Genomic DNA, 11,658 nt, shown 5'->3' with positions numbered 1-11,658 from the left:
CTAAATGTTCCCACCCAACTTTTATGCAAACTTCACTTGTCTGGCTCTACAAGGCTAGAATCCACTTCATCTGTCACAGGGTCATGAGTAGCTGAAGCTTTTCCTGGATGGTACACCCGATAAATGCTGGCTTGTCTCACACACGTGTCTATCCACGCTTCACTTACTCATACCTAACAAACACATCTTATGAATTTGGGAGGAAACCAAGAACAATTTAAAAAAACTGTAGAAAGGCTAAATGAAAATGGAGAGAATGTGCCATACAGGCAAAGTGATAGAATTCTGTTCACTGGAAGGCAGCAACGCTAACTACTGTACCACCATGCAGACCCAACAACGTTAAATTTAACGACAAATTAAATTAAATTTTGACTTGAGGTTGTACTTTACCAATTCAAATTATTAACTTGAGCAAAACCAATGTTGTGCAAACTCCACAGAGAGACTGGATTCAATCCCAATGCCTGAGACAGGGAAACGGCAGCTCTAAATACAGTACTGGGCCGACATGTCACCCCCTCACCCTTGCATGTCAAGGTCCATCAAATTAAACTCTGCCTGAAGCTTGTACTTTATTAGCGGGACCTCTTATCATGACATGAGGAGCGCGAAGCAGCACCACACACAGAAGCCCAAGAATTCAGGTCCCTGTGCCTGGGAGGCAGCACTTCTACCCGCTGCGCCATTGTGGTGCCCCAGAACACTGCATTCCTGGGTAAATCAAATTAGACACTGCCTGAAGCTTCGCTGGGGACTTTAAGTTAATCAAAAGCAGGCAACAATTCTGGCCCTCATTTAGCTAAATTGAATTTTCAATAAATAAAGGCACTGTAAGGTATAGAATGCATGTGAAGGCAAGTGATTTTATTTCATATTATCATATATAAACCTATAAATACAGCTGTACTGAAATACTCTAAAGAGATATTTACACCGCTATGTAACAGATTACTAAATAGAATACATACAGTTGTGAAGTGACTATTTACAAACCTTGAAAAATATAATAGCAGTCTATGAAAAGTCTATGAGACAAGGGTGTCTGTCATGTCTGCAGTGTCCCATGGTAGTGCCAGACCAGACTCCTGGGTGGACGGCTGATTCAGGCACTGGGAATATCCATAGTAACTCAACTCTCCCAGACAAATGCACTATTCATGACAAAGCATCGTCCAAAGGGAGAAGATAATGCAAACTTACTGTTAAGGCTTAAACAAAAACCAAGATGCATCTTTGGCAGATTTCTTAAAACCGCAAAACGCTCCATAGAGTGGCTATAAAACACAAAGTCTGTCTGAGCCATGAGAAGATGTTAAAGCATCAAAGGTGGAGGTGGAATGACATCCTGCACACCCACCCGGATCTGAACCAGACACTTCTCAGCTTCTCTCTAAATTGTGTAGTTGTTAGGATTTTTTTAATTTACAGCTGCATCCCACAATCCTCCGGCACCCACTACAAGTTACCATATTTAGAAATAATGCGCTATAAATCTTATCAATACAACAGTGTAGATTTGTAGATGGAATACTACTAATTAGGTTCCATTCTTCAAAAATAAATGTGTAGATTCCCACTGCTCAAGTAATCCTTTGCCCTACAAGATGGTGAGGGTTTGTTACCAGCGCTAGCCTACCGGTCAGTAGGAGGACAAACTAAACAAGGGGTAGGCAGCCTGTATGGCACTAGTGGGACGCAAACTCCATACCAACAAACAAGTAGAGAGCTGAGCCAAATGTTATACAAGGCAAGAAAGGTCCATTTGTGCCTAATCATTTTCACTTCTTATACATTAACAGACTTGTTAGCCACCCCACGTAGACCAAACACACACTCAACCTAACCGGACTAAACTAAAGACGTTCTGAAGCTGAGCATCACTGTGACCCCTTGGACGAGGCGGCCACTGTACTGCAACAGGCTCACCGGGTGAACACTTAAACATATAGGTGGGCTTGGCTGTGTGTGTTGTGAATTGGTAATTTTATACACCATAGATTCAAGAATTTTCCCTAGACATACGTGGGAGGAACTATATTGTTGTTTTTCCCATCTTCGGTTTCTTCAATTTTCTCTTTCTCGTCTATGATATTGTCATTTTCTTCCTTTTGATCTTGACATGTTCTTAATCTAAAACAAAAAATTATGCCCCAGATTAAAAACAATAGTGCATACAGTATATTGAAAAATATAAAAATACTCCCATGCTCCACTAACCCCTTGTGGGCTGGGGTCTTGGCAATGTAGACTTCCCTCCAATCTTAAAGGGAAGCTTCATGACAAACATCCATTCATTTGTGCGATCTTGCAAATTTATAAAGTGTTAATATTTTTTCCTTATGACCCCCCAATGATTGATAATTACAGGTTGGTCGTTTTGTGAGGTGTTAATGACATGATACTCTTTAAAAGTTGCTCAAATCTGCCTAACCCATTACTGTTTCTCAGAATTGTTCCCTTCGTTGTTGTTATTGGCATCCACGGGAAATTTTCTAGGGGTGGCAACATTTTTTGTGAATCTCAAAAATTAAGGGAAATTGATGGGGAACAGGTGTAGCGATAGAAATAGAAATTAAACCCCAAATAATAAGATGGTTTTTTATATATAAAATGGAAAATGTATGTACAATAAGCGCACATAGGGAGTGAGGAAGCTGCTGATGGTCTTGTTATTTAAAGCTCCTGTAAATATCCTGAACATTGCTGCATTTGCTTCATCAGCATTGCTGGTAGATTCCCCCTTTCATGACAATAAATTGTTTTTTCGCAGCACTTTGAATCACGTTTGCTCATAGCCCTTCGTAGTCAATTTTTTTGGGAGTAACACTGCATGTGTTAAAGGGGTTAAGCTCTTCACTTGTTTAGCCTCTCCTCAATGCTCTTACTAGATTCACCAGAAGCTTGCTAACCTGCCATTCATCCATGTAAGTGATATTAGATAGATAGATAGATAGATAGATACTTTATTAATCCCCAAGGGGAAATTCACATACTCCAGCATACTGATAAAAACAATATTAATTAAAGAGTGATAAAAATGCAATGCAAGGTGGAGAGTGCAAGGCAGGTATAACAGTCTATAATCTTGTACAATGTTAACGTTTACCCCCTCAGGTGGAATTGAAGAGTCGCATAGTGTGGGATCTCCTCAGTCTGTCAGTGGAGCAGGACAGTGACAGCAGTCTGTCGCTGAAGCTGCTCCTCTGTCTGGAGATGTTCCTGTTCAGTGGATGCAGTGGATTCTCCATTATTGACAGCAGCCTGCTCAGTGCCCGTCGCTCTGCCTCAGATGTCTTAACTGTCCAGCTCTGTGCCTACAATAGAGCCTGCCTTCCTCACCAGTTTGTCCAGGCCTGAGGCGTCCTTCTTCTTTATGCTGCCTCCCCAGCACACCACCGCGTAGAAGAGGGCACTCGCCACAACTGTCTGATAGAACATCTGCAGCATCTTATTGCAGATGTTGAAAGACGCCAGCCTTCTAAGAAAGTATAGTCGGCTTTGTCCTCTCTTGTACAGAGCATCAGTGTTGGCAGTCCAGTCCAATTTATCATTCACAACAACAACAACATTTATTTATATAGCACATTTTCATACAATTTCCAAAGCTGCACTCCCAAGTATTTATATGTCTGCACTCTCTGCACATAGTCACCTCTAATGATCACGGGGTCCATGAGGGGCCTGGACCTCCTGAAATCCACCACCAGCTCCTTGGTTTTGCTGGTGTTCAGTTGTAGGTGGTTTGAGACGCACCATTTAACAAAGTCCTTGATTAGGTGCCGATACTCCTCCTCCTGCCCACTCCTGATCCAGCCCACGATGGCAGTGTCGTCAGTGAACTTTTTGCAAGTGGCAGGACTCCGAGGTGTATTGGAAGTCCAATGTACTGTATATAGGCTGAACAGGACCGGAGAAAGCACAGTCCCCTGCGGTGCTGCTGACCACAATGTCAGACCTGCAGTTCCCGAGACGCACATACTGAGGTCTGTCGGTAAGATAGTTCACGATCCATGCCGCCAGGTATGAATATACTCCCATCTCTGTCAGCTTGTCCCTAAGGAGCCAAGGTTGGATGGTGTTGGAGGCGCTAGAGAAGTCCAGAAACATAATTCTTACTGCACCACTGCCTCTGTCCAAATGGGAAAGGGATCGGTGTAGCATATAGATCATGGCTTCCTCCGCTGTCACCTTCTCCTGGTATGCAAACTGCAGAGGGTCGAGGGCGTGGTGGACCTGTGGCCACAGGTGGTGAAACACCAGCCGCTCCATGGTCTTCATCATATGTGACGTCAGAGCGACAGGCTGGAAGTCATTCAGCTCACCAGGACGGGATACCTTTGGGACTGGGGTGATGCAAGATGTTTTCCAAAGCCTATTACACAAATGACTCAGAGTTGCTGCAAATAAACATTAGGGTTTCCCTTACCACTGTAGTTAAGGTAAATTGTTGAAACACAAACATGGAATCTGTTTATTTAAGAGTTCTGCACCACTAATTGCCACACTACTTTTGTCAAATTTAGACAAAGTTAAGAGAACTGAGAAGTCCTGACTGATCCTTTTGTGGCTCTTGGTCTAACTCGCGAATACAAGCGGCTGAAATGAGTTTCCTCTGCAGGGTGTCTGGGCTTTCCCTTAAAGATAGGGTGAGAAGCTCAGTCATCCAGGATGGGCTCAGAGTAGAGCCGCTGCTCCTCCGCATCGAGTGGAGTCAGAGTAGGTGGTTCGAGCATCTGATCAGGATGCCTCCTGGACCCCTCCTTGGTGTGGTGTTCTGGGTATATCCAACCAGGAGGAGGCCCTGGGGAAGACCCAGGACACGCTGGATGGACTATGTCTCCCGGCTGGCCTGGGAACGCCTTGGGATTCCTCCGGAGGAGCTAGTGGAAGAGGATGGATGGATGGAACTTCCCACAGGTGTGCCTGAATGATCAGTTCTAGACCTACTTCTCTTTTCTCTCTACATTCACTCCTTAAGGCAATATTATTTGATCTCACGGCTTCTCCTCTGTGCTGATGATGCACAGATCTTCCTCTGATTTTCCTCTTACAACCCTCAGGTTTCAGCCCAGATCTCCAGCTGTCTTTCCACCACTTCATCATGAATGAATGCTCATCACCTTGAATGTAACCGTTCAAAATCTGATATCTTCTTTTTGTCTTCTGATTCCCCTTCCTCAGATTTGTATTTAAGCATTGCTCTTGAAGATGTCACCCTTTCTCCATTCATCGTGGTTCGAAATCTTGGTCTGGACTCCTCAGTTTTATTCATCAAATCTATTTCCTCAATGACCCAATCATGTTTCTCTCTTAAAAATATTCTGGAGATTCAATTCTCCCTCATTAATTATACCACACAACTCCTTGTCCAGACACTGGTTCTCTCTTGGTTGGACTATTGCGACTCTCACTCCAGGCAAGACTTCCTTCAACTTCTATCTGACCTCTCCAGCTCCTCCAGAGTGCAGCTGCTCAGTTGGGGTTCTCTGTTCCTCATTTCATTCCTACAACTGCAGTTTCTACACTGGCTTCCTGTTACTAAAAGGATCCAGTTCAAAACTCTTGGCTTGTCTTATGGCTCTCTGAATGGTTCTGCTTCCCGGTATCCTCAGTTTTTGGTCTTTCCATATGTCCCTTCAAGAAGTCTCCTTCTCTTGCCAGATGTGCCAAGACTGGACAATGCTTTGCTGTTCTCGCTCCAAAGCTGTGCAATACTCTCCCTTTTCTTATCTGAAAAGCACCCAATTTACTTATGTTTAGGCATCTTTTGAAATCACACCTTTTCAATAAATATTTTGGAACTGCTTAGATTCTCTTCCACAGAATAAGCTGCTGATCTACCAACAAAGGTGTTTGTCTTAGTCTAGTTACAGGTTTCATTATGTAGTAGTATTAGAAGTTGTTGTACCCTTTCCTGCTTTTTATTATGTTGTCCTCTGTTGCTTTTAATGCTTGTACTTTCTACTCATTCTTGTATGTATTATAACTTGTTCTAGGCGTCTGCTAATTAAATTAATAACAATAATCATAACTCATGATACACTGATGCAATATAAAGCTAAGACCACCAGCGAAGAGAGGATATTGTGACACGCTATTTCGATAACAACTTCCGGCTGCCAGCAACATTTTTAATAAGGGTTGATTTGAAACTGTGCTGAAAAGTCACGAGGGAGTTGTCGTCTCCTATAATTCCTAATTTCATAATCATTGACACTCTCAGGTACTGCCACATTCTCCAACTCAAAGTTTTGTAGCGTGACACCGGTCTAATAGACCTAAGTAGGAAAAGCCAGAATCAAAAAATACACTGAGCTAGAAAGGTTTGCAAAACAATGGGAAAACTGAGAACATAATGTAAATAGCAATTTTTCCATAGTAATTTTGGCCCAAATCCATAATTTTAGTATTGTGATTGGTGTTTTTTATTCATTTTTTACTTTCCGGAGGAGATTTGAGGACTTCCGGGTGACTATTATGAGATTTATGAGGTTGAGGAATTTGATCAAGGCATTTATGTCATTGTATCTTATCACCATGCCAATTTGAATACTGGAGTCCTCAGGAACATGAAGTCATTGGCAAGACCCTTTGAAAAGTTAATTTGTGTGCCATTCAGGTATCTGTGTTTTGGATAAAATTAAAAGACAACGTGCACTTCTCTGTATTTTCATTCTCGATTTTCTGACTTACTTACTTACTCCCAATTCTTGTCTTATGTTTCTAGCTTGGTAAAAGATCGGTTTATCTCTTTGGTTTTGAACCCGGTGTGTACTTGGTTTTGTTTTTGTATCATCTCATAGGTCTGAAACAAAAACACATTCTGCTTCGGCAGAACACTTACAGACAGGAATACCAAAAAGAGGTATACATTTTGAGAATGATCATGGGTACCCATTACGTGTTAGCTGTGAAAACTGAACATACTTTATGCTTATCCACCTATGCATTATAACAGAAGGACGTGGATTTATGCCTGTCTCGATTTTAATATCTCATTTTAAAACTAAGAAAAATCAACTCACCATTACAATATTTAAAGAAATAAATCAGAACTAGTGGTCTGAACATCTCACGGCGACATACTAGTCTGCACTCTCTGAAGCAGTGTTGCTAATACTTACTTCTCTCGGTTGAAGATTCTGAATTCATTTTGGACGGATTCTAGGCGGCGCTGCATCTGTCCACTCTTCATATTTGTTGAGCATAATAAAAAACAAAAGAAACAATGAGATTAATGAGATACAGTCATATGAAAAAGTTTGGGAATCCCTCTCAGCCTGCATAATAATTTACTCTACTATCAACAAAAAAGATAACAGTGGTATGTCTTTCATTTCCTAGGAACATCTGAGTACTGGGGTGTTTTCTGAACAAAAATTTTTAGTGAAGCAGTATTTAGTTGTATGAAATTAAATCAAATGTGAAAAACTGGCTGTGTGCAAATGTGGGTCCCCTTGTAATTTTGCTGATTTGAATGCATGTAACTGCTCAATACTGATTATTTGCAACACCATATTGGTTGGATTAGCTCGTTAAGCTTTGATCTTCATAGACCGGCGTGTCCAATCATGAGAAAAGGTATTTAAGGTGGTCAGTTGCAAGTTGTGCTTCCCTTTGACTCTCCTCTGAAGAGTGACAGACAGCATGGGATCCTCAAAGCAACTCTCAAAAGATCTGAAAACAAAGATTGTTCAGTCTCCTGGTTTAGGGGCAGGCTACAAAAAGCTATCTCAGAGGTTTAAACTGTCAGTTTCAACTGTAAGGAATGTAATCAGGAAATGGAAGGCCACAGGCACAGTTGCTGTTAAACCCAGGTCTGGCAGGCCAAGAAAAATACAGGAGCGGCATATGCGCAGGATTGTGAGAATGGTTACAGACAACCCACAGATCACCTCCAAAGACCTGCAAGAACATCTTGCTGCAGATGGTGTATCTGTACATCGTTCTACAATTCAGCGCAATTTGCACAAAGAACATCTGTATGGCAGAGTGATGAGAGAGATGCGTTTTCTGCACTCACGCCACAAACAGAGTCACTTGTTGTATGCAAATGCCCATTTAGACAAGCCAGATTCATTTTGGAACAAAGTACTTTGGACTGATGAGACAAAAATTGAGTTATTTGGTCATAACAAGAAGCACTTTGCATGGCAGAAGAAGAATACCGCATTCCAAGAAAAACACCTGCTACCTACTGTCAAATTTGGTGCAGGTTCCATCATGCTGTAGGGCTGTCTGTCTAGTTCAGGGACTGGGGCCCTTATTAAAGTCGAGGGTCAGATGAATTCAACCCAGTATCAACAAATTCTTCAGGATAATGTTCAAGCATCAGTGACAAAGTTGAAGTTACGCAGGGGTTGGATATTCCAACAAGACAAGGACCCAAAACATAGTTCAAAATCTACAAAGGCATTCACGCCGAGGGAGAAGTACAATGTTCTGGAATGACCGTCACAGTCCCCTGACTTGAATATCATCAGAAATCTATGGGATGATTTGAAGCAGGCTGTCCATGTTCGGCAGCCATCAAATTGAACTGAACTGGAGAGATTTTGTATGGAAGAATGGTCAAAAATACCTCCATCCAGAATCCAGACACTCATCAAAGGCTATAGGAGGCGTCTAGAGGTTGTTATATTTGCAAAAAGGAGGCTTAACTAAGTATTGATGTAATATCTATGTTAGGGTGCCCAAATTTATACACCTGTCTAATTTTGTTATGATGCATATTTCATATTTTCTGTTAATCCAATAAACTTAATGTCACTACTTAAATGCTACTGTTTCCATAAGGCATGTCATATATTGAAAGGAAGTTGCTACTTTGAAAACTCAGCCAATGATAAACAAAAATCCAAAGAATTAAGAGGGGTTCCCACACTTTTTCATATGAGTGTATGTGACACAGTCAGGGGAAAATACAGAGAAAAGTAAAAATCAACAAGTCTGGTATATCTCAGACTACATTTTTGCTGCTGCTAAAAGGCGCTCATTTCTTATTTATAGCTCTTGTGCATACTTTTAGTTAATTTTTATAAACTACCCAAGTGTGATATGAATACATACAAATATGTATCAATCCTAAATGCATGTAAAAAATAATAAATAAAGGCATTAAACAGGTAACATCTAACAGAACCCCAACAAATGTAGTAGCTATGCTTATTAGTAACTCTGTTACTGCAAATATGCAAACTCATTAAGGAAATCAGAAAGACTGCACAGTAGCTGTTGTTTTGAATACAGCTGTGACTGCCAAGCCATTTCTCTTTGTATAAACCTATAGACAACAGAGGAGCGAGAACAGGAAGGAGGTAGACATGGAGGATTTTGATGAAATGCTAAAGGGGATGTTTGAATACTTATGTTAGCATCTGTCTGCTAGACTTGGCCAGAAATACATGTGGATGAGGTGCACATCCAAATCAAAAGGAGCAGATAATATTGACCCTCTCGCATTCTTAAGGAGGTTAGTGAGTTCATATATAAACCCTGATGCATATTTTTAGGAAGTCACTATGCATTGGGAAATAATATTGGGGAATATTATCCCGTTATATAAAAAGAGTGACAGGGAAGATCCAAGTACCTATAGGCCATTAAGCTTAACGTGCATCACAGGAAAATGAATGGAAGGAATTATTAAACTAAAACTGACCTACACATGGCAAGAACAGGAGTTTTACTGAATAGTCAGCATGGTTTCAGCAGAGGGAGGTCATGTTTTACTAACATATTGGAATTCTATGACAAAGCAACAAAAGGATACGATCAAAGTGGTGCACATGATATGAGAGGGTGGACATCAAACTAAAAGAAGCGGGACTTCAAGGTGTGGTGTGTAGATGGAAGCAGAATTGGAGCAGAAACAGGAAGGAGAGGGTGATGGTGTGAGGAACCTTATCAGAATTAGGTGATGATAAAAGTGTTTTTCCACAGGGGTCAGTGCTAGGGCTGCTGCAATTTTAAATATATATTGTCAGGGATGCCAGGGGCCATGACCCGGCCGGGACGTCATGAGGGACCGGATGTGGGTCTGTGCCCACCCTGGATCACGTGGGGGTTGCCTTCCGGGTTGCTCTGGGGGCCACGGGTACACGGCATTGAAGCTCCAATGCCTTGGGGACCTGTTACCCCAGCACTTCTGCCACACCAGGAAGTGCTGGGGGAAAGATTTAGGACGGTGCCCGGAGAGCAGCCGGGAGGACATCCGGCACTTCCGCCACGCTGGGACGTGGCCAGAGGAGGAATGCCGGGAACACCTGGTACTCATCCGGGAACCATATAAAAGGGGCCGTCTCCATTCATTCAGCGCTAGAGTCGGGGTGGAAGAAGGACGAGGCAGAAGAGAGTGGAGGCGGCCCGAAGACAAGGCATTGTGGCCAGGACTGTGGTTGGGGTTTGTGTGCACTGTTTGGACTGGGTCTTAGTGACCATGATTTGGGTCTGTGTGACCAAATAATCTGTAAATATTGTAAATAAACGTGTTTGTGGGTGACATGAACGTATCTGCCTGTCTGTGTCCGGGTCAACTACCACAATATACAGTATATATATATTAGCTGTATATATATATATATATATATATATATATATATATATATATATATATATATATATATAAGTGGCTCCTTCTGTGTAGTAGTGGAACAAGACAAACTTTAAAATATCAATAAACAATCAGGTATTGCTAGCTAAGCAGAGGTAAGGTACAATTCAAAACGTGGCCAGAAGTAGACCGACTCGAACAGAGGCTGCCATGTAAGTGAGGTGGCTCCCCACTCCTGACATCACACTTCCCCCTCCCCTCGGCCCGCAGCCTCTCTCTCAGATTCGCGCAAAACACTTGGTACCGCAAGTGAATTATGATGCTTCGCACAATGACAGTAGTCACAAAATCAGCTGGAATGTTTAATGAAATATTAGAAACAAACCCGATCTAAGTAGTTCTCTTGTGAAAAGCGGACAGACATACAGACAGACAGAGAGACATTAGATTATATATATATATATATATATATATATATATATATATATATATATATATATATATATATATTGTCACAAGAACGAGACATGGACAGATAAAGAGTTGGGGCAGCCACCCGTATATTGTGGTATCCTGGCTGCAAAAGGTCGTTTTATCAAACAATCAGCACTGAAGTGCATTCAACTGAGTCCAGAAGAAGACTGAGGAAACAAAGGAAAAGGGGCAGGTTTTAAAGGGGGAGGCAGGAAGTGAGGTCATATGGATCTGGCGCGTTGTCTTCCACCATTGGTTCATAGCTGGACGTGACATCAAAAGGACTGGAGCTGGTGTGGCCGACTTCCATTGGCTCAGTCCCGGAAGTGATGTCAGGAGGGCCAGGTGAAATCCCCCGGGATGGTCTACAGGCAAGGGAGAAAAAGAGTCAGTGCACTCTGCCACAGCCGGCATGCCTCTGAACTGCCTTCACTCAAGTCCTTTAGCTGCCTCCCATGCGCACGTGTGTGACAAGATATATATATATATAAATGATTTAGATAGGAATATAAATAACAAGCTGGTTAAGTCTAGACAATACCATGCTAGGTGGATTGGCAGATAACCTTAAATCTGTTGAATCATTGCAGAGGGACTTGGATAGCAAACAGGCTTGGATAGATTTGTGG

General features: G+C 41.9%; 1 protein-coding gene across 3 annotated transcripts in view; it reads right to left on the bottom strand.

The window, feature by feature from the left end:
• Window positions 1-704: 704 nt before the first annotated feature.
• stk32a (serine/threonine kinase 32A) overlaps window positions 705-11,658 on the bottom strand; it is a 161,287-nt gene continuing 150,333 nt past the window's right edge. For all 3 annotated transcript variants that reach the window (XM_039774521.1, XM_039774520.1, XM_039774522.1), the window contains 2 exons: window positions 7,128-7,192; window positions 705-2,133 (listed from right to left, as the gene is read on the bottom strand). In XM_039774521.1, the coding sequence (XP_039630455.1) occupies window positions 2,016-2,133; window positions 7,128-7,192 (183 nt within the window). In that variant the 3' untranslated portion in view covers window positions 705-2,015. The remainder of the gene's footprint in view (window positions 2,134-7,127; window positions 7,193-11,658) is intronic.

Source organism: Polypterus senegalus, chromosome 13 (assembly GCF_016835505.1).
Source record: "Polypterus senegalus isolate Bchr_013 chromosome 13, ASM1683550v1, whole genome shotgun sequence".
NCBI lineage: Eukaryota > Metazoa > Chordata > Cladistia > Polypteriformes > Polypteridae > Polypterus > Polypterus senegalus.
Note: the sequence above shows the minus strand (reverse complement) of the source record. Positions and strands in the feature narration are given on the sequence as shown.